Raw genomic sequence first — 22,549 nt, 5'->3', positions numbered from 1 at the left:
GATGTTCCCCGGGTATGGAGAGGTGGACAGGACAGTAGATCAGGGCATATGGACCCTGAGCTAAATTTATTCTCAGGAGGGCCCTTCAGGAGGGGCTATATGCTGTGTGGGACAAAGGTGGGTCAAAGTTCAGGGGTGTGGGCAGGGAGAGAAGTTCCAAGTTCGGTCAAGTCACTTATTGTCCAGACTGGTCAGGGGAGATAGGGTTCAAATCATTGACAAGGCAAAGAATGGGAGTTGAAGGGTTGAGTCTGGCCTTGTCACAGGTCAATAAGGGGGAAATCTGTGAGTGTTGTTGAAGTCAACTGGGGAAGGGTGGGTCCTTGTAGTGAGTCATTTCCTGGAACACAAAAGAGGGGAGGATTGTCTTCAGGGTTTCAGGTAAAATTCAACAGATAGCTCTTGGCTTAAAAATAAAAGAAAGGGAAGAATATATTGAGAACTTTACCTAAATGGGTTTTGCTTTGTAGGAGAAAGTGTAGGTTTAAAAAGGATTTTGGTGAAAGTACTTTGAGATCAGCTCTGAGGTTGCAAACCCATTCAAGGCTCTCAAACCATCACCTTAGATTAAGAACAAGCTGAAGAAAACTGCCAGGAGCTTTCAGAGAAGCTGACTTGCAAAGTGAAACCAGGACTTGGGTCACTGGGTGAAAAGGTGCAAGGTTTCCTTTAGAAGAAACCAAAAGACCCAGTCTTGACCGAAGGTTTAGAGGTCTTGAAATCCTGCTCTTTTTATCCCATATATGTGATAGTGACTCATAGGATTGTTTTTCTTTGAACTTTCCTAAGAAATGCCTTCACCCATCCATGAACATTCTCTCTACCACCCACAGGCTAACCCACTGGGCCCATTCCAAAGACTCTTCATTTCCTCCAAAACACCCTTTATTTTAGGCTGGACACAGTATGAGGACATGGGAAGGTGGCCGGATTGGGCAGGATTATCAATATCACATCCTTCATTTCATCATATGTAAATGTAGGTATTAAGTATCTTATCAAAACGATGTTACATTGAGATAAAAATAGGTTTGGGGTGGGAGGAAAGGAACATATTTGGAAGTGTTATGCCATCTGTGGACTTGTAGGCTTCTTTTTTTTTTAAACATTATTTTTAGAAACAATGACTGACTCATGGAACTTAGATTTCATGTGTGGAACCTATCAACATGCTTCCGACATCATATTGTAGATAAAGAAATGCAACAGTTCCTATTTCTACAGCATTTGCTTGTGTCCCGTGGTTTCACACAGCAGGCATGAGATCAAATTATACTCCGGCACCATCTCATCATCTTAAGAGACAAGCACATCTTAATCTTTTACTCACCCAGAGGTCCACCTGGATGTAGCTGAGCACCAAAGTGTTGGTAGCAATGACTAATGCGTTAAGTTTATGGTCACAAGATCCCCAAACAAAAAACTACAGGTAGACACTCATGCCTGATGTCTCTCCAAGAACCCAAGAGGCAGATGTTTTAGGAGACGCCTTCATGCTTGTCTTCCCACTTGTCTCAATGTCTGGTGTGTAAATGCACATACTCCCGGCGTTTCAGGTTGCAAAGGGTGAAAAATGGCCAGGGGACCACAACAGAGTATTTATCCTGGGGTTTTGGTTTGGGTGCCTGTCCATTCACCTTGGCTTTTGTAGGGTAATCGCAATAACAGAAGCTGCTGTTCCGTTTTTCAAGATTATTTTCTGAACCGGGATCCATCTCATGAATGGTGTTTAAGGTTTTAATCTTAAAGATGACCCCCTAAGAAGGCTCTAGGTAGTTTTATATTCTTTCAGAGGTTTTCTTTTAAACTATATTCCTCATGAATGTATAAAATTACCCAAGATCAATGTTCATAAGAGAGCTAAGTAACCGATTAGCACACCTTCAACACCCTTGTAGGTAAGGGAGAGGTTTTTAAATATAGACGAGCACCTGGTTTTCTGAAACCCAGGTTCTTGACAGTTTCAATTATTTAATCCATTCAGTGTTAATCATACCCTTTTAATTGCCCCCCCCCGGGGGGAAAATAGTCAAACATTCTTTGTAGATTAATGTGACTTTTTTTTTAAAGCATAAAATTCAGTCTTACACATTTGAAAAGCTTTCTACAGTACAAATTTAGGTTTTGAATTTCTGAATCCAGGCCCCAATAAGCAAAAGCCTCAAAGGAACATTTAGAGAGTTGGGAATGCTTACTTACCCAAGTGAACAAGTTTCTGTTTTTTGTGTGTGGTTTTTTTTTTTTTTTAGTGAATTCCAATGAAACAGTCACCTTGTGATTTTTGTTGGCTAGAGAAAAATGGAGACTTTCAATCCACCCCTCCCCATCCCCTACCCGCCGTGTCCCCTCTTTCTAGCTAAATGTTTTTCCCAATTATGTAGTTAAACACTGGAAATTGCTCAACCTTGATCTGTTTCACGGCCCCTTCTTTAAGAAGCCCTTTTGGGGTGTGGTCAGGCGGGGATGGGGTGACTTCCCACGGACAGCCCCTATCCCACCCGGGTGGATTGTAGCGTTAGTATTACATGAAGATTCATTTTTTCCTTTGCCTGCACCTTCTATTATGGCCTCATAAAAGAAATCAGCTCTTTTATTTCTTTCATTGAGTCTTTATTGGTATACCGTGTTAGTTTAAAAGGAAGCCTGCTTATGGCTGCTCACGGCTTGTTAATTTCCAAGTTAGAGTTTTTGGAAAAACCTTCAGAACGTCATTTCCCAACCTCTAGAGTCAAACTGCCCTGTGTTTGAAAAACATTTTCAAGTTGAACAAAACATTTTTTCCCCTCTGATTTCAGTGCCTGTGAATGCCAGAAGAAATTTAATTTTGAAAGAACAAAAACTAACATCTTTTTCTAGTTAAATCTGCACATATGCAATACAATGAATTCATACGTGCCACAGTGTGCACGCACGCACGCAGAAGCTCAGAGCAAGATTTGCGTGCTTGATGTCTGCCACTGCCATTGTGTCCAAACCAGGAGGAGTCTTGAACCCTCAGTGAGTCCCTCTGTCCCTCCTCGGCCCGAAGGCCAAATAACTCAGACTTGGAGAGGCTCCACCTATCTCCCTAAGGACCCTTTTCATAGGGAACCACTATAGCTCTTCATGGGCGACCCCAGAAAAACCAGTAGGAGCTAACCCAGTCAAGGTGTAGGGGGCGTCTCTCCAGGGAAATATTATGGGGCCAGATGCATTGTCGAAGTCAGAACATAGGATTAAAGACTGTTATCTGGAAAGACCATCCACATCAATATTTTTTATAATTACAAAATTCTCAAAATAAGAGGGGCCCTGTGGTTATTTATTTTTTTTTAAAGATTTTATTTATTTATTTGACAGAGAGAGATCACAAGTAGGCAGAGAGGCAGGCAGAGAGAGAGGAAGGGAAGCAGGCTCCCTGCTGAGCAGAGAGCCCGATGCGGGGCTCGATCCCAGGACCCTGAGACCATGACCTGAGCTGAAGGCAGAGGCTTAACCCACTGAGCCACCCAGGGCCCCCCGCTGTGGTTATTTTGTTCAAGTCCACATTTCATAGATGGTCAGACAGGCCCAGAAAGATCATTTGAGGAGCTACTAGTAAACTTTGGACTACCATAGATTGCATACCTCGGACAGCCTGCAAGCTAGGAGCCCCTCCCAGCTTGCCGAAACCCACGCTGTGTTAAATAGGGAGCAATTTTCACTTGGATTAGAATCCAAGTCTCCTACCTCTTAGGGCAAACAAACCATCCTCTCATTCAATTATTCCTTTTAAGCTGAAAGATTCCTGAGTCATCCCGACTCCAGTTCCCTCTTTTTCTTCTGTATTCATGCGTGAATGCTGAGCCCTTTTTAATGTTCTAGCACATCATTTATCCCAAAGCAGTATGCAAACCCTACGCTGTGGTCAAATATTGTGTGGCTGGGGCGGCAAAGAGATGGAAAGGGTGAACTGCCCTCCAATCAATAAAGGAGGTAGAACTTAGGAAACTTTTCTTATTCTCTACCTTTTAGTATTAATGGAGTTTGCTACTTATAAAATGAAAAAAATAAAATTGAGCATGTTAAATACATAAAAAAGTGGAGGTACGCTGAACATATTTAAGGGAAAAGGCTAGTGCAGATGGCAGTGGCTAGTGGCCAGGATTATGGGATCAGAGAGTCATGGGTTCAAACCCAGTCTCTGCCCTCACTGCTTCTTTGCCTTTAGAAGGAGAATAACAACAGGGCCTCTAGTGCGCTCAGTAATGTCTGTAAGTCCATTGTCCGCATCTAGCAGAGTTGGTACTTGACAAATGATGGCTGTCACCATGCTGAGTCATCATGGTCTTGAAAGCTGGCATGGAGGCTGTGCTCCTGGGAGGAGCACGTCGCTTACGCTTCTGAATTTTAGGCTGTCATGTATTCATAAGCACTTATACTGCGGCTCCTTGAAAATTATATATTCTCTCCACCTCACAGGGGACAAGATAAGAGCACATGGGCTGCACCCAGACCCCCGAGGACAGTGCCGGAGTGGGGCTCCGATGCCAGCAGATGGGCCGGAGACACGGCTGGGGCCTCTGGAGTCCATCGGGCCAGCAAGCCTCAGTCTCCCAGATTAACCTTCAGATGACCGAGGTCCGGCTCCCACCAAGCAGGCCTAGTGCCTCCGGGCTGTGTGTGTGCCCGCAGAGGCCACCAGAGCAAAAGGGCCTGACTGGGGCTGGTGGCAGCTGGGTTGCCCACTAGGGAGGGCCTCCCACGCTGTCTGCCCTGGGGAGAAGAGGCTACAACTATCTCCTCTGAGAAGCTCTGGTGCTGCGCTGGTGAAAGGACAGGGAGGAAGAGAAAGGACAGCCAGCAGGTTAGTAAGACTGAGTTTGTCTAGTAGGTCTCAGGCTTCCAGAAAATTCTGGAGGCCTAACTAAAGCATGACCTTCCAGCTATAAACAGGTAGAGCACTTAACTACCGAAGGCCTCTCCTTCCCCTTCCCAGCAAAGGTGAAAGTTCCCGACCCTCAAAAGCTCTGGGAGAGCTGCTGAGGAAAGTAAGACTCCTCATCCTCACACTGAGGGGCCCAGAGGCGCGGAATGCACCGCTGATGAAGGTGCCCGGGGACCAGAAGCCTGGGAAACACGAGGCACGCAGGGCATGGTGGTGACAAGAAAAAGGCTGGCCTTCCCCAGGAGGTTGTCTCCTCAGGCGAGGATAGTCCCCTGAGGGTCAAATCACCACCTCCTCGTGGGATAAAGGGCCACTCTTATATTCGCTCCTCCTTTTCCACTTGGCTGCTCTGCATGCTAGGGCAAGGACACGGAGCGTGGGCCCAGGTATGACAAGCCCACGGGGTCGGCAGGCCACAGACCTCAGGCTTCCAGCCCTGAAACAAAGCTACCAAAGCCCTTCTCCACCCTCCTGGGCTCCAGGCCTTCTGGAAAAGTGGAGCAGATCTGGGGCACATGGTCTGACCAGCGGGTTACTCACAGGGACTCCTGCACAGAGAAGTGAGGGGTGAATGTCTGGGAAATCTGTGACAGGGCTGTCATACCCCACAGGGCACTTGTAAAGGAGACGTTCCAATGTCACAGGCCCAGCGCGTTTCCCGAAGAATTGCATTTTGGTGGGTGGGGTGGTGAATGAGCCAAGTGCAGCCACATTTCAAGCAAGAGGAGAAGGACCTGGAGTCTGGAGCTAGAACCAGGGGTGAGCCCTCCCTGGTTCTGTCCCTTTGGGTAAGTCACTTAACCCTCTGGGTTTCGGTTTTCTCATCTGCAAAGTGGGGTTCATAGATATAAAAGGTCTGGCATGGAGAGGAGGGTCTATAAGCAGACCCATTTCAAGAATACAGCTTTGCAAATGGAATTGATTGGTAGGAAAAAAAATGAGTTTTGTTAAGATTTAATTTGAAAATTTTATCTGAAAGACTGCCCCCCACCACCCATGGCCTGTGGATTAGGTGACAGGGAGGGAACCTGGGACAAAAGTCCCGTCCAGGAGGGTACTTTGTAAAGCCCTGCAGGGGCTGTCCCACAGGCAGAGGGGGGCAGCAGCCCCCGACCCCCTTCCTGGGGCCACTCCAGTGAATTCGGAGAGTCCCAAATGCCTTTTGCTCCTCCCTGCCTGTCTGTTTCTTACTTTCTGCTCTGGACAGGACTTGGCGAATACTATTTGTTTTTTTTTGGTTTGTTTGTTTTTTATATAAGACTTGAAATGCTACCAGGAAACCAAAGGGAGCCGATAAGGACTAACTGCACACCAAACTCTATGATATATTTAGTGTTTTGCATTATTTTAGAAGCTCCATAAAGCTTGCCATTTGCAACAATGTGGATGGAACTAGAAGGTGTTACACTAAGCAAAATAAGTCAATCAGAGAAAGACAATTATATGATCTCACTGATAATGAGGAATTTGAGAAACAAGACAGACGATCATAGGGGAAGGGAGGGAAAAATGAAACAAGATAAACTAGAAAGGGAGACAAACCGTAAGAGACTCAATCTCAGGAAACAAACTGAAGGTTGCTGGAGGGTTGCGGGCGAGGGATGGGGTGGCTGGGGGATGGACACTGGGGAGGGTGTGTGCTATGGTGAGTGCCATCAATTGTGTAAGACTGATGAACCACAGACCTCTGCCCCTGAAACAAATCATACATTATATGTTAATTTAAAAGGAAAAAAAAAAAAAAAAGGCAGCAGCTCCATAAAGGCGTCCTGCCTCCAGGCCCCTGGGGTTTCTAACAAACAACTTCATACCTAACTAATCTCTAAAGCCATCGCATACCCACAAGATAAATTAAGTGGCGCATTTAGAAGGGATACTTGGAAAGGGGCCACTATCTGGGAGGATTACAATTCTGCTCAATCAAAATAGAACAAAACCGAATCCAGTACTGCAATCTTAAGGGGCAGGGAGCAGGGACAGTATTGGAGGGCGGGGTGGCAGGAGGGGTAGGGAAGAATGTGGGTACATTTTCCAGGCATCGTATGATCATAAAAGAGAAGGGGGGGATCATTTTTCCAGTAATGAGAACGATCCGTGATCCAAAGAGAGATCCAAACTATCTGTTCCACCAGTTTTAAGCTTTTCTTTTCTTTAAACCCAGACTAAAACCAAACTATTTCCTTACTGTGTTTCAAAACCAAACCAATAGAGTTTGCATAAGAAACCCCCTAGAGCCATTTACTTAATATTTAACTAAAACTAAATTAAGAGGTGCTACTTCAGAGAAACTGGGCTGCATCTCTGCCACCTAATTCTGCTTCATTCAATGCAAGTTAGCGTGGGTTACAATCTGGCCAGTGTTGAATACTTTTCAAGACTCATTAATCTCAGGCAAGAACCAATTTAACAAGCAGGGCAATCTTTTGAAGTGAACGGTGATAGTGGTTTAAACAGAGGATTAGGAGCTAATCACATTTAAAGTCATCTCTGGGCACTAAAATTGACCCCGGACGAGGGGAATGAATTACAGGGACTGGGCGGCCGTTCCCCATTTCTTCCTTACCCCCCTGTGGGACAGCCAGATGGCAGCCTGCCCACATCCAGAGACAGGGCTCCATTCTGCCCACTGTGACAGGTTATCACAAAGTTTGCCTCTTAACCAACTGATGGGTCAGCTTTATAAAATATTACTCTAGACTCCACAGCCGTTACACTGTCTAGATCATGGGCACAGTGTAAGTGTAAATTTCAGGTCTTTGTACCACAGATATCAGACAGCTAGTGTTCAGTAATCAGCATGTGAGCCACGTGAGATGCATCATTTCAAACTTCAGCTCTCCAGTGTGAATATGACTGAAAAGACTAGGAACAGAAGGGCCTGGCAAAAAGAAATCTGTTCAGATTCCTTTTATATTCGCCAAGCAATTAAGCATTTTCCTTTAAAGTGTTCCTTCGATCCTGTTGAGCACAAACAGCGGGCAGCCTAACAATTCTTCGGCAATGGATTGGATATGGATGTCAACTGCACTAACACTGACGGGATTCACCGCAAAGAGACAAAATTAGTAAAGCCACATTAGCATTCGGTCTGCAAAAGAGAGGACATGGGTTTGGTTTTTGTTTTTTTTAAATGTGATCTGGCCCAGCACTGGCTCTCTTGCTTCTTACTCCACACCATAGCTGAAGCTCTTCTAAGGGTCACACAGCAGACATACAGAGAGAACTCATGACTGTGTTGTGTTGCAGGCCTCCAAGCATCATCTAGCTAAGCCCTTCCATTTGAGAGCTAGGGGCACTGCTGGCGAGAATCCTCACCTGCCTTGCGCAGGTTTCACTGCAAGGATTACGGTCCTAGTCTTGATATTCCGACCTGGCCCGTGGCTCTGTGCCTCAATTAACTGTCTATCCCCACCCCAAAAGAGCTGTTTGGACCAAGTTTGGACTGGCATGAGATGGCTGGAATCATGAGACTTACTGAGCTGGGTCCATTGGTCTTGAAAATCTAAAGTAAAGGACAGTTGGGAGGTGACCATCTGGCAACAGGAGGTAAAGCACCAAGTACATGGGGTCCCAGCTTCATTGAGCAGAGGACCACACTGTCCACAGGAGTCTGGCCCTGTGACATTCTGGCTCTCAGATTCCCTGGAATCTTACGCCAAGTCCCCCTTTCCCTGAGCAACTTTGAGTGGGTCTCTGTTTCTGGAAACCAAACAAAACTACCTATAAACATCAGCCTGGTGTTCCTTTCATGGTATTACAGGACCAGATCCTTCTGACCAGACCTAAGAGCTGAGGATGGAAGTGGAAGGAGCCCCCCCACCCCCACCCAGCCCCCAACACGCGGGCCTGGCTTCCAATCAGGGACATCAGCAGAAGCCATGGATTCTTAGAAGAGAGATGAACTCTGCCTGAAAACGTTCAGAAGCAGCCATCAGAAAAACTGTCAGAATAGTTTGGATAGGGTAATAATTTCTTAAAATAGTCATACTTAAGTAAGAATGGTGGGGAACAGATCTTTTGATGTTAGGAAAAAAATTTGTAAATTTTCTCATATGCAAACTTGTCATGTTTACAAATGAGAAGAATGTTTACAAGTAGAAAAAAGGGCAAGGAAAAACTTGAGACAAATTTTAACTTTACTGGAGTTCAGGCATCAGGAACCAGGTTTTCTAAGGGCCAGTCACTGGAGTAAGCTATTTATGTCCAGAGAAACTCTAAATCAGAAAGATTAGGTGCCTGAAATTAGGAATCCCAAATTCAAATGCCTGAAAGGGGCCAGGGTGGTCACAAAGGGTAAGACAACAGGGAGTGGTGAGGTCTGTGACCAAACTGAATACCCAGTAGAAAAGCACTGAAATTCAATTTTTGTAAAAGATTTATTTATTTTAGAGGGTGGTGGAGGGGCAGAGGGAGAGAGACAGAGAATCCTCAAACAGACTCCCTGCTAAGCATGGAGCCCAGACGTGGGCCTCGATCCCAGGACCCTGAGATCATGACCTGAGCCAAAATCAAGTCAGACACTTAACCAACAGAGAAACCAGGTGCTGTTCAATTTTAAAGGACTTTAAGTCACTATTAATGACACCATAAATTTAAATACCATTTCTCAAAGTCTCAAACTTCTAAAAATCTTATTTGTAAAGATACATGGTCTCTGATCCATGGAAAAAAATCAATAGCTCAGTATCATTTTATAACTGATGAAAAATCCATTTAAAAACTAAAGCCTCTCTTTAAAACACACACACACACACACACACACACACACACACACACACACAAAAGGCAGAATAACAATTCACAGAGGAGTTCATACAAATGGCTAATAAAAATCTGAAAAATGTTTTCATCTTCACTAAAACTATATGAAATGAAAATTAACTGAGATAACATTTCTTTTCCATTGGTGAAATTAGCAGTGATTAAAAAATGAGAATGCACAAAGTTTATGAGGAAACGTCAAAAGGGGTACTCACACACGATGGGGGTACTGATACCAAATTATTTCTAGGAAAATAATTTAGCAACAGAGCTCAACGATTCTATGAACTCTGTGTGTCAGAAGAAGTTCTGCTCCCTTAGGAATAAAGCAAATGTTTCCTAGTGGATGTGACTGAATCTCATTTTGGTTTGGTCAGGACAAAGTCAAAGACAAATTTGTGGCTCAACTTTGAATCAGTAAAGCTACATTTCTTTTCAGACTAGGCCTTTATCTCCTAATTTATCCATATTTCCCCTAAATTTGCTTTCCCCATTTTTACTTGCATCTCATTCTGAATGCCAAGAGATATCTTAAAAGAGGCAGTATAGAAATAAATAAGAACAGACAAAAAGGAGCTTCCCAAGGATGAACCGTGGTATCAATATCTGCACTGCTATTTTACTAAATGGAGAATAACTTGATGTAGCAGAAAGTGAGATTTTGCCTCATGTTACAAAGCCGACCACCGTGCAGAGTCAATAAAATGGTCTCTCATCTTTTTGAGACACAGCAATACTGTTTTAAAGCCTTTATTTTTTGGTGGGGCTGCCACCACACCAAAGTGGAAGACAAGAGATGGAACAGTCACTCTGGACAGTGACTCTTCCTAAAGCACGGTCTACCATGTCTTTTCATGAGAATCTAGGTCAATAACCATTCACAGTCATCTCTGCTCCGTGAAATCCAATGGTGGAATCCAATGCCAGGTTAAACACCCTGGTAAGTGACAGAAGAGGGAAATGATAACTTGACTGATGTCTTTTACCTAACTAAAAAGGCTCGCTTGTCTAAATTTTCTGGGATGAAATACTTTGACTTGTCGAGAAAGTTACATAAAAGACACTTAGATAGAAAAAGAGTTCATAAATGTCAGATGGGCAAACCTGAAACACAATCATAGCAAATATGCAATAGAAGGTAACTTTGGGGAGCACCTGTTTAGCTTAGCTGGTAGAACATGCAACTCCTGATCTTGGGGTTATAAGTTCGAGCCCCAGGATCTATGTGGAGATTACTTAAAAATAAAATCTTAAAAAAAAAAAAAGGGTAACTTTGGGCAAGTGCTTTTAATGCTTAAAGCCTTGGTTTTAACACCTCTTTAAAAAAAAAAAAAAAAAGAGGAGAAGCTCTTCATGTCATTTAGCAGCTACCTCCAGCCCACGAGGCCCTGGAAGCCAGGATCAAGTCCACTCAAGCCAATGTGATCACGGGTGAGTCATTCAGTCTTTCTAGATACCAGTTTCTGATCTGTAAAACGGGCTGGCAAGCACCACCTCTCAGGATCACAGGCAGGGTTCAGGGAGGTAAAAGTATGGAAGGCGTCGTCACACAGAGGCGTGAGTTGTAGTACGACGCTGATGCACTCAATGTAGGCTAGGGCTCTTTATTATTTGAAGCATTACTATCCCGATCTATAAAATGATGAAAATGATACTCACCCATTATTATGAAATCAAATAAGATAACCAACACAGATGCCAGTAAAAGCAATAGAAGATGTACTCTGTGTGTGTGTGGCGGGGTGGGGGGATAGTCAGGATTGCGACGAGGAAGTGCTTACTAGAACCATAAATTCTGCTAAGCTACCTCAGATGGTATGAGTCACCCCCGTGATAACAAATAATTTTTTAATGCAATAACACCTGTTGGGATTCCATCCAAGGAAAACCGTGGAACGGACAGAAAATCTCACAAGAGGTTTAGCGCTCCTGAACACAGTTGCCTTTCCAAGCCTCTTGGACGAGAGAAGATGTTTAATGCTAGGAGGCTTCGCACTCTGCCCCGTGTCACTGGCGTGGCTGCATCCTCACTCCCTAAAGACCCATGTCCTTCTGCCAGAGAGGCCGCCTCAGAGGAAGCTGCCTCCCCGGGGAGCGCCTCACTGTGCTCCATCCTGCCATCCCGCCCAACCTCCCCCACTCCCACCAAACCCACCAGGGACTTCCCTTCCCTTCCTGCTTTCCCCCCAGAGCCAAACCAAGCATCTTTTATTATCTCTGCAACAGGCACAGAGCTCCCTCCTCCCCACCTCCCAACGTACCTTTCCATCTAAGTCTCTTGGGCCACTCTCTCTCTCTCCCCCTCGCCCCTCCAGTCTCCCCCCTCCTATCTCTCTCCCTCCACCTCTGCTTGTCCCTGTCCCTCACTGTTCTTGTCTATCTCCTAAAATGGCCTCCACTGTCTGCACAAGGAACTACTAGGAATTCCCTGCTTCAAGGATCCGACTGACCACACAGGACATGGAACCTCGAGCCCGGTGGCCTCTGGACCTGAGCGCACAACCCATTTTTTAAAAGCAAGGGACAGGTCACCAAAGCACAAGACAATCTACTACTCAAAGGTTGCTCTTTTCCTTTCTCAGGAAAAGAGCTGATCTGCTCACTCTCTAACAAAAGACTGGTAATTCCACCTCACACAGGAAGTCCTTTGGGCACTTTGAAAGGAAGACTCCACAGTGAAACGTGACAACCAAAACGACAATCAGAGAGTCCCCTGACTACCATCCGGTGTAAAGTTTCTCTCAGCTGCTCAGGAAAAACGGACCACTCTCGGTGGGGGAGACAGCAGGCCTTGAGCCGATGGCATAAGTGAACAATTATAAAAGGGTTTAACATCATCTGCCTCACTCAACCACCATAGAAGTTGGAAAACTGGTATATATTCATATGCACACACATATAGAAAGTAAATGACAGGGAGGAAACTCAAGCACCCAGCCCCTTTGCTGCATTTCAGAAATGCTCCCTGCCCCCATGTACGCTCCTTGCCTTCCCAGTGGAGCCAGGACGGCCCTACTCTGCAGGTCTCGGAGGGACAGCAGAAAGAGACATGCACGACTGATGATACCACCTTTTGCCTTTTGCAAGAAGCCTATGCTTTTGCAGAGTCTCAGGTCATACTCTCGCTCATATAGGAGCTAGATTTCAGAAGAGGACTGCTTGGGATACAGGGATGGGGAAAGGAACCAGTGGCTTGTCGGTTTAGAGAGAAAAGGAGAAAAAAAAAAGTCAGGAAGAATTTGGGGCCAAATAATCATAACCATGAGCCCTGGAGACCTTAGTGGTTAAAGCTCTAGGCTAGAGGCTTCAAACCAGTCCTCGTACATGTGGACTTCAAGGATTCTTTGTTCAGCTGATGCATAATGTTTTAAAGATGTATGCCTACATTTAAAAAATGGGAGGCTTCCCACGAAAAACAAATCTAACAGCTCCAGCCCATTTGCTTCAGGGCAGTCACAGGTGGAACAGAGAGGTGGCTGCTCCCCAGTGCCCCTAGTGGCAATACCATGACTCTCACTGACACCCCCCACTCCCTCTACCACCCCTAACCATCCCCACCACTCTCCCCACCCAGGACTTCACCCCTTGATTTCCCTTCCCCTGTCCTAAAGGACATGTGACGTTATGGTTTCTGACTGAGGCCCCTTGAACTTGGTCTACAAACGAGAAAAATAAAGCCCAGAGTGGTGGAGTCATTTGTTTAAGATCACACAGCTTTTCAGAGCAGAGCTGCGCAAGAACCCAGATCCCTTCACACAGCCAAGTGTTCCTGAACCCCCGTTTTCAGCACAGAATCTTGAGTTGTGGAAACAGCCATGCTGGCAGCCTCGCTCTGATGCGCCCCCGCCCAGGGAAGCAGTCTGACCTCTGAACTGGCTGACCATTAAAACTCCTTCGCCTTCACAGACTAGTCGCTAAGCATTACCACGTTCAAGCAGTGATGGGTAGAGTCCTCCCACAGGCCAGGTCCCTAGTTCTAAGCTTCTAAGAACACTTGGAATGATCAGTCAACAGCTTCTAGTTTCAGTTTTGGGTCAGACTGTACTAAAATTGGCCTCTTGGGGGGATGCATTTTTATGCCCCTACATGGGTTCTCAGAAATGTCCTTTCTTCTCTGCACCTCACATCTTTGCTCTTCTGGGTTTATTCCCGCAAATAGAGGTGTGTGCCAATGTACACGCATCACAGGTTTGTCTGGTTTTTGCAAACAAAACAAGTTATGTTCATAGCTTTTAAATATTTCCAAAGTAAACCATATAAAAATTTAACTCTAAGTGATTTAAAAAAAAAAAGAAGAAGAAGAACAACAACAACAACAACAACACATATGCAAAGTACTTGAATTCCAAAGCAGGTGGCTGTTGTAGGCATCGTTGTGGTTAGTAAGTAATAGGCATACTTACAACCCATATGATGATCAGTCTTCTGGATAAATAAGGATCAATGTTCCAGTGAGTGAATGGAAGAAATGTGATGTAGAAGACTTCTTGACCCAGAGCAGCCGAAAATCGGAATAGGTAGTAGTAGAAATAATTCTTCACAATGTACTTCTGTACATAAGCCTAAAAGACAAAAGTTAGAAGACTCTGAGTTCCTCCAACATGTCACTGTAGGGCAAGTTTTTTAAAACTTCTGTGTAAAACTCATGGGCTCTCAACTGCCAGGGTGTTTCCATGATGTAATTACAGTAGCATTGTTATCCGTGTTCTCAACCCTGATACAGAAGAGGTTAGATCTTCATAAAATTAAGTAGCATCATGACAGGCTATTAGCAGGAGGCACGCAAGCCTCAATCTTGTCTCCTTTGTATATACAGAAGGCAAATGCTGTGAAGACACTTCCTGGGATTAGGATTATAGTAGGTAGAATAACACAGCCAAATATTCCCCCATCCTAAGGGAACTGTGAACTTGCTGCCTTACATGGCCAAAAGGACTTGGCAGGTGTAATTAACGATGTTGAGATGGAGAGATAATCTCTTTGGGCTCAGTGTGACCACAAGGATCCTCGCAAAATGGGAGAGGGAGGCAGGAAGGTCAAGGAGAGGGTGATCTGAAAATGGGGAGAGGGCCAATGGGCAAGGGAGGCAGGGCACCCCTGAAAGCTGGAAAAAAGAAAGGGAAGATTCTCCCCTTGAGGCTCTGAAAGCTATGAAGCCTCGGTGATGCCTTGGTTTTGTCTGAATATGAACCATTTTGGACCTTGGACCTCCATAGCTGAAAAAGATAGATTTGTGTTGTTTTGAGCCACTGAGCGAGTGGTGGTCTGACAGGGGACTGCAGCAGTCACGGATAACGAATACGGGGACTTTAGAAACATCACTCACCAGTGAATATTTTTAGTTTACCTTTTATTTTTTTTTTAATTTTTATTTATTTGAGAGAGAGACCTAGTGGAGGGAGAGGGAGAAGCAGACTCCCCAGTGAGCAGGGAACCAGACTTGGGGCTTGATCCCACGACTTGAGCCGATGGCAGATGCTTAACTGACTGAGCCACTAAGGTGCCCCTTGTGTTTACCTTTTAAATGGGATTAGTACGGTCAACCCAGTGGAGGGATGCTATAAGAAACACATCAAGAACATTCAGGGTCTGCTAAAATGCAATCCTATTTTCAACCATTCCTTCCCTCCCTCTTATCCTGGCAGCAGGCAGGGGGAAAAAAAGGACTTAAGGGGGTTAAAACAGGACTATGCAATCTATTTTAAACTATGACAAATGTCCTTAAATTATGGTAGATTAGTAATGAGTTAACAAACAAAAACATGGTCACCCTGTTAAATCTATCTAAAAAACAGAGTTTTCATGCTGCTTTTTATGGTAGTCATAAACTTTATAAAAATAAAAATCAAAGCAAAATGTCAAGGATGAAAATAGGGAGAAGATGCAGACCTATGGCAGGGGCAATGGTGTAAAAGGACTTTTGTAGGTCTGCATTTTGGCTCTGCTTTGTTTTACATCAAGTCTGAGGTGCTCAAATCCTAGGGGAATTCAGAGAGTAAGTTGCATATGCATTTATTCTGCAAACACTCATTCTGTGCCTACTGCAGCCGAGAACCTGTGTGTCCCAAGGATATTCAGATGAGCCAGGTACAGTGCCTGGCTTCCAGGCGCTCTTGTTGGGGGTGCCAGAGAGTACTGTTCGGGGGAATGAAGTCTTAAAGGACCAATATGGTGTTTGAGGCTTTGAAAAAAGCCACGATTACTTTTATATTTAAGGAATAAAAAAAAAATGACCTTGGAAATTGCATGAATATTAACTATACTTGACACTGTTGGCTGCCTGCCAAGTATGCATTCCTCTCTCCTAAAAGGTTCCCAATTTTATTCTAACATCTCCACCTCCCTCCCACCCCCTGAGTCCTGTGACTCAGGGGGAAGTTGACACTGCTCTTAGCTCCAGTCATGAGAAGTTCAAGGCTTTGGCCTCAAGCCAAGAAGTGCATGGCAAAACCCAGAAGAAAGTCACTGGTCAGGGGCAAGAACATGCTTTTAGCTAAACACTGCATGTCTCTTCAGGGACGAAATTTACTTCTAAGGAAATTCAAGTTAGGATGGCGACAGATCCATCCTAAATAGGGAAGACAATAATGCCCACAATGAATGAAATAAGGAAGCATACAGAGTTTCACCTCTCTGCCAAGATATTAGGGCTGGATTTGCAGAACAAGAACCAATAAAATAAAATTGTGACAAATAAATGACAAGCTCCTTCCCCTCTCTGATAGGAGGACTTAATCCAGAGGCTTCTGTTTTATAAGTGTACATCCTACAAGCCCGTCCTTGAGACAAAACCTGTAAAAAAAACCCCTTTGTGCATAAAGATTCGTTATTTTAATCCACCAACTACCAGTATACCCAGGAATCTGTCCTGCCTTGAAGCTTTACAGGGAGGAATTTCCCAGACTCTGAAAAAGGTCAAACACCTCCCTTGTGTTGTTTCATGATACCTAAAGGTTACAGGACATTATCAACACTCAGCAAGGACCATTTCCCTACCCCAGAGATCTCTACCTGAGACCAAGTTCAGTACCTTAATCCTGGCAAGTAACTGAAAGACTGTCAGGGATGACAGCAAATCACTTTCGTGTGACATACTACTAATTAACATCTTTTGACTTGCTTTTTACAATCTCTGAGGAATTCTCTTCTTTGGAGGAGAGTTAGATATTCTTTAAATCTTCTTAGGAACAGAAGAAGCAAAAGTGAAACTAAAAATATCAGCGCATATATAGGACACCCGAAGGAGTTTTTAGATAACATCTTTGAATATGTAATTAAGTAGCAGGAGAGCCAATATCGGTCTCCAAATTCTTGGGAATTAGATGAACATAAATAAAAGAGTTCTTGTCTTTTCCGAACCAGAATCTACATTTCCCTTGTAGGAAATCTCAGTGTAGGACTTCAATATATCTTTGGACATAACAAGAATGCCAGTGCCTGTGTTGGTTTCAATGGGAACAATTAGAGGGAGCAGAAACAGGGAATTGTAGATAAAGCCAACGGCAGAGAGGAGCGGAGTCGAAGCTGGGAGAAAGGAAACCAGGTCCCAGGACTCTCCTCTATTTCTGGAGAACCAGCCACATACCAGGGCTGACACGCCAGGCTGTGGGCAGCGTCTCTGGACTACGAACCCAGGAGGCAGGAATTAGCAGCTAGTTTTTACACAAAAGATCATAACGGCATTGGATATTTAGGTGGGTGGAGACCTATGCGTAGAAATCCACTATTTCTCAGTAAGCTGCTCATCTGTCACAAAGCCAAATGAAGATGTTTCTAGTCAACAGGGAGGATAAGACAGAAAGGACCACATATCCATTATTACTAGTGGCAAATGTCCTGGACATTCCTAATTGCATGTTTTGTTTATTGCTTCAGTTTTCGGGAACTTAGAAAACAAAAAGTGTTTCCACAGGTGAAAACAATTTTTCCTTTCAGGGCATAATTTTCTCTAACGCAGGCTCCCAAGATGGGGCTGTGGGAACGGCCTTTGGGTAGAGAACAGCTGCTGTGTTTTGCCGCTGCGTGTTCTCAGCAAGGCTGCTTTCAAGGCATAAGTAAATCAGAAGGAAGGGGAACCACACAGGGTGGCTGCAGGCTCCTAGGGGAAGGGCACGCAGGTACAGGATTTCTGGACGTGGCTCCCCCCCCCCCCCCCCCCCGCCCTCCACCCCTGAACACCTTGAATGGGGTTTGGTTTTCCAAATACACTCTGAGGAGTCCTACACAAAAAGGAAATCCGGCCGGGTCCGCACCGCTGGATGGAGTGAGGGCTGGCCCAGACAGCAGTGGAGTCGGATCCCAGACCTTGGCAACTGGCCCAGCCTTTGAGCTTTCAGAGGAGGAATACAAGGAACTGCTTTTAGCCAAAACAATAGGTGACCCTGGGGAGGTGAATTCGCCCTTCTGCACCTCAGCGGCAGAGGATGGAGTCTGGTTAGCTCAGTTGCTTTTTAATATACAAAAAACAATTACAGGTAGGGAAAGGCGCCTTAAATAAAATGCCATCCCAGAGCCTATTCTATAAAATAAGACTGGAAGACTGGACTAACTGAAAGTGAGGGGAAGTATAAGGGACCCCTAATTTCAGGCCAGGCCACCTTGTACCCCCAAGTCTTTCTCTGGAGTGTCTCCTTAAACACAGGTTGGAGATCAGCTTGAAAACCACTGACTTTCATCTCTGTCAGACCTCTCGTACCTTTCTGTAATGAACCCAGGGTCAGAAGGACACAGGCTATGGGTCTGCCGACCTTGAGGTCTTTATTTAAAGGATTTGATAAACTCAGGATCAATGTCGTTGCGAGGTCATTTTACTTATCTTTTTCTTTTTTTTTTTTTTTTTTTTTTCAGATCAGAGCTGTAACCGTGTTTTTGAAAGGTCAAGTTTGAGAGAGTCCTCTACTTCAACAGAGCCCGAAGGGATTCATGTCTAGGGGCATGCCGTCTGAGGCTCTAAGCTGGGCACTTTATTTTTTATTATTTATGTGACAGAGAGAGAGAGAACACAAGCAGAGGAGGCAGCAGAGGAAGAAACAGGCTCTCTGCTGAGCAAGGAGCCCACACGGGGCTCGATCCCAGGACTCGGGGATCATGACCTGAACCCAAGGCAGACGCTTAACGACTGAGCCCTCCAGGCACCCCAAGCAGGACACTTCAAACGGACAGCAGTAGGAAGCTCATCTTCTAGGGTCGAGGGGGGTCACATCTAAATGGGGTACTGCCTGGTCTTACTTAAAAAGAAGTTAAAGGCCCAAAGCTCTTTTATAAAAACACATTGAACAGCAGCATTCCCTTCACCGAGGCTTGCTTTAGGGAAGTTTTACACCCTGACGAGAAAGCAACCAGTGAACACAGAGCCGGGCAGAGGGAAGGCCACCAGGCCCGGGTGTCAGGACCACGGACTCTGGAGCAAAGGACCAACATGCACGACTGCATAGTCTCACACCAGTGCGATGATCTCCCAGGGCCTCAGTTTCCCCTTCTGTAAATGGGAATAATAAGAGCACTTACCCCTTAGGGACACTGGCAGGATTAAATCAGTGTTGCTGATAACGCTCGCCAAGCACTCTGCACAAAGAAGTGACTGAGCGACCGGCCATGACCAGGGAAGGTAGCAGGAGAGATTTCCCAGAAAACACTTCGCGGTTCTAACGGGCATGCGCATCACCTGCATCGGGCCGCGCGTTCTCCCGAGCTCCCACGTGATCCCTGGGCTGCCCTGTTGTGCAGCTGCGAACTTTGAGTAGAAAGGCCAGCCCACTGAGGAGTTTTCAAAGACAAAAGTCAAGCTCTCAGATTGGCACGTGTATGAGATGCTCCCCATGGGGTGCCTGGGTGGCTCAGTGGGTTAAAGCGCCTGCCTTCGGCTCAGGTCATGATCCCAGAGTCCTGGGATCGAGCCCCACATCAGGCTCTCTGCTCAGCGGGGAGCCTGCTTCCCCCTCTCTCTCTGCCTGCCTCTCTGCCTACTTGTGATCTCTCTTTCTGTATGAAATAAATAAAAAAATCTTAAAAGAGATGCTCCCCCTGAAACAGCAGCCAGATTGAATATCCAACTGATTATGAAGAAAGAAAGCAAGCAAGCAAGCAAGCAAGCCCCCAGGCATTTGGGCTCCTTGCCTTCATTGGAGAAGGGTTTGTATAAATTCCTGGACTACAAATCCAAAATTAGTGAGGGAGTCATGAAGTTTGGAAAACACGACTCACCTCTCGGGCATCCCAACAAAGAAAAACAAACCTTATTTCCCTAAAAAGAGCTTTTGCCATGCTGTCAGAATCCTGCAGGATCCTGGCTTGAAAACTAGGTTCTCTGACCTCTGCAGGCCTGAGAATCTGTCCTTGGGTTCTCCGTTAAAAAGGAGGTAGCAATTTGCTTTTTTTTTTTTTTTTTTTTAAAGGAAAGATGAAAAACTAAGAGGAAAGTATCCCATATCCTATTAAAGCCGATGATCTTTGGAAGTTCTAAATTTTTTTTAACCCAACTTTGGAAGTTCTTTGTCATTTCTCCTTATATCCACATTCACGTGCATTCAACCTGCACACTCGTCCTCATTCATTTCCGAGGGTTGCCACCTGGCACCTACTTGCCCAGGATTATTTTTCAAGATTGGCTATTTCTTCATGTGCTTAGGATTGTGGGGGAAGAGGGGCATCAGCCTCTGGTGTCCAGATTTTTAGCCATTTATGGAGACTGGGGGCTCCTCAGAAAAATACCTTCCATGGTTAAGGCAATGCCTCAAAAGGCAATAGATTCAGGACTAAAACTCCACCTAGTCTTGCTGTCATACCCTGCATATATTCAGCCAGAATTTCTGATCTAGAGCCCAGAGATTGGGAAAGGCGAATTCAAGCAACTCAATGCCTCTTTCAATAGAATCTATGATTTGCAAGTTTTGTGTCCTGCCATCTAGCTCTGAAAGACTAAGCTTGGGTGGACCTGTCCTTACACCCTGGAGGAATTTTTATAAAATAAACTCTCTCAAGCTATCATGAGACACAACTACCTAGCATGTTAACACACCATGTATAAACCAAGCAAGGCCCAACATTTCAAAAGAAAACTGAAAATGGCAAATCTTTTCTCCACAGAGGCCATGTCTCTGTAGATGAGTCATTCATTGCTTGCTCTTTGGTGATGGAAAGTTGACAATAAGCAAGATTATTTCAGTCAGCAATGTGAGGAAATTAAAGCGAATAGTGTGATACAAAGTGGTATGTGTGTTTTAGGGGTTGCTCTCCAAGGAGGACCCCTTCGAGCTGAGCCCCAGACGGGGAGGTGAGCCAGTTCCTTCGGGGTCTGAGGGTCAGAGAGACTGCTTACTAAGACCCTGAAACAAGCAACCAGGTCTGTGCGTCGGAACATGGAGGGAGAGAGAGGTGGGGAGAGAGACAAAGAGAGAGGTGCAAAGCAGGAGCGGGGTCAGGCCAAGCCTTGGGGTTTTAGGCTGGCAGGAGCAGTAAATTGCTGAGACAGTTTCATATAAGAGCATGATCTGATCTGCTCTGACAAGACTAAAACAAATTTTGGCTCAGAAACAGTGAGAAGAAGCCCTGCTTTATCTCTTTGGTGTTTTGATTTCTTAACGTCATCGGAAAATATCATTCATTAGCTGCCCTGAACTTAAATGGGGGGGGGTTCCCACTGTTTCCACAGTCAGGTAGACTGGTGGTGTCCTAGATTCACGTCTGTTTACCAATACGCTCCCATCACTTTTAGTTACTCTTATTATTATATTTTTTAAGTTCAGGGAATCGAGACTGTCCAACCCACAGAGACAATTAAATGATGATTACTTAGCAAGCCTAAGAAAGATTGGCAGTGTCCCTTGAAGGGGAAACAGAAGGAACAAGAATGAGCTAGGGTTTCTCCTTTCATCTTGAAGTCCAGATAGAATTACAAGTTGGGTGAGCTCACCGATGTCTGCTCAGGGCTCAGTGATTAAAATTGTAGGATGGTAACACTGAGAGTCAATAAAATGGAAGGGCAGCTTCCTTGAATAAAAGAGCTTGAAAGAGAACTGCCCACGAACCCCTTTCATCTGCTTGGCTGACATCTGCTGGGACCCCTCAGTCTGTGTCCCAGAATAAGAGAGTGGCTGGAAGGGACTGGACCCGACGCGGTATTCGACAGCAGGTTCTAGTGGGGTTTGAGCTTTGTTTTTTTCCCTCCTGCTGATCCATCACCTTTCAGCCCATCCTCTGGGCGTTTGATGTCTTCTTTTTCTTTTCCTCAAAAGTTGGCTTTTGGGCACCAGCAGAAGGAGCAGACCGATAAGTATCACAGACTGTGAAATTCTCTCTCTCTCTCTCTCTCTCTCTTTTTTTTTTTTCTTCAAGATTTTATTTGTTTATTTGAGAGAGAGAGAGTGCACAACCAGGGGGAACGGCAGAGGGAGAGGAAGAAGCAGGCTCTCCACTGAGCAGGGAGCACCAAGCAGGGCTCGATCCCAGGACCCTGAGATCATGACCTGAACTGAAGGAAGACGCTTCACCCACTGAGCCCCCCGGGCTCCCCAGATTGTGAAATTTTTGAAATTATGACAGTGACCCACCAGGGCAACACTGCCCCACCTGAAGCTAGAAACGGATCCTACAGCTTGAAAGAACGCAGTCTCATCATCACTTCCAGAACCCTGTGCCTGACACACACGATTATCTGCTTCGAAGGAAATTGAAGAATCAGAGAGAGAGAGAGAGAGAGAGAGAGTAGGACAGCATCTTGTAAAGCTGAGAGATGTGGGCCTCTACTCAGAGAATTCCCTCCCCAGGCAGTTAAGAGCAGCAGAAGTCACCACAAAGAACAGAAATAACCATTCCCATTTTTAAGGGGGGGTGGGGATGAAGGAGAACCAGCTGTCCTTTAAATTCTCAAAATGTGTTAAGAAC

The 22,549-nt window shown here is 45.2% G+C and overlaps 1 protein-coding gene across 1 annotated transcript in view; it reads right to left on the bottom strand.

Moving 5' to 3' along the window:
• The window catches only part of SGPP2 (sphingosine-1-phosphate phosphatase 2), a 106,822-nt gene that overhangs the window by 48,560 nt on the left and 35,713 nt on the right, over positions 1–22,549 (bottom strand). Inside the window, exon 2 of the mRNA XM_032857323.1 lies at positions 14,071–14,229. Coding sequence (XP_032713214.1) covers positions 14,071–14,229 — 159 coding nt within the window. The remainder of the gene's footprint in view (positions 1–14,070; positions 14,230–22,549) is intronic.

The sequence above is a fragment of the Lontra canadensis genome, unplaced genomic scaffold (assembly GCF_010015895.1).
Source record: "Lontra canadensis isolate GAN:19392208 unplaced genomic scaffold, GSC_riverotter_1.0 scaffold13, whole genome shotgun sequence".
Classification (NCBI taxonomy): Eukaryota; Metazoa; Chordata; class Mammalia; order Carnivora; family Mustelidae; genus Lontra; species Lontra canadensis.
The sequence above is the reverse complement of the archived record's forward strand: the minus strand, read 5'-3'. Positions and strand labels throughout refer to the sequence as shown.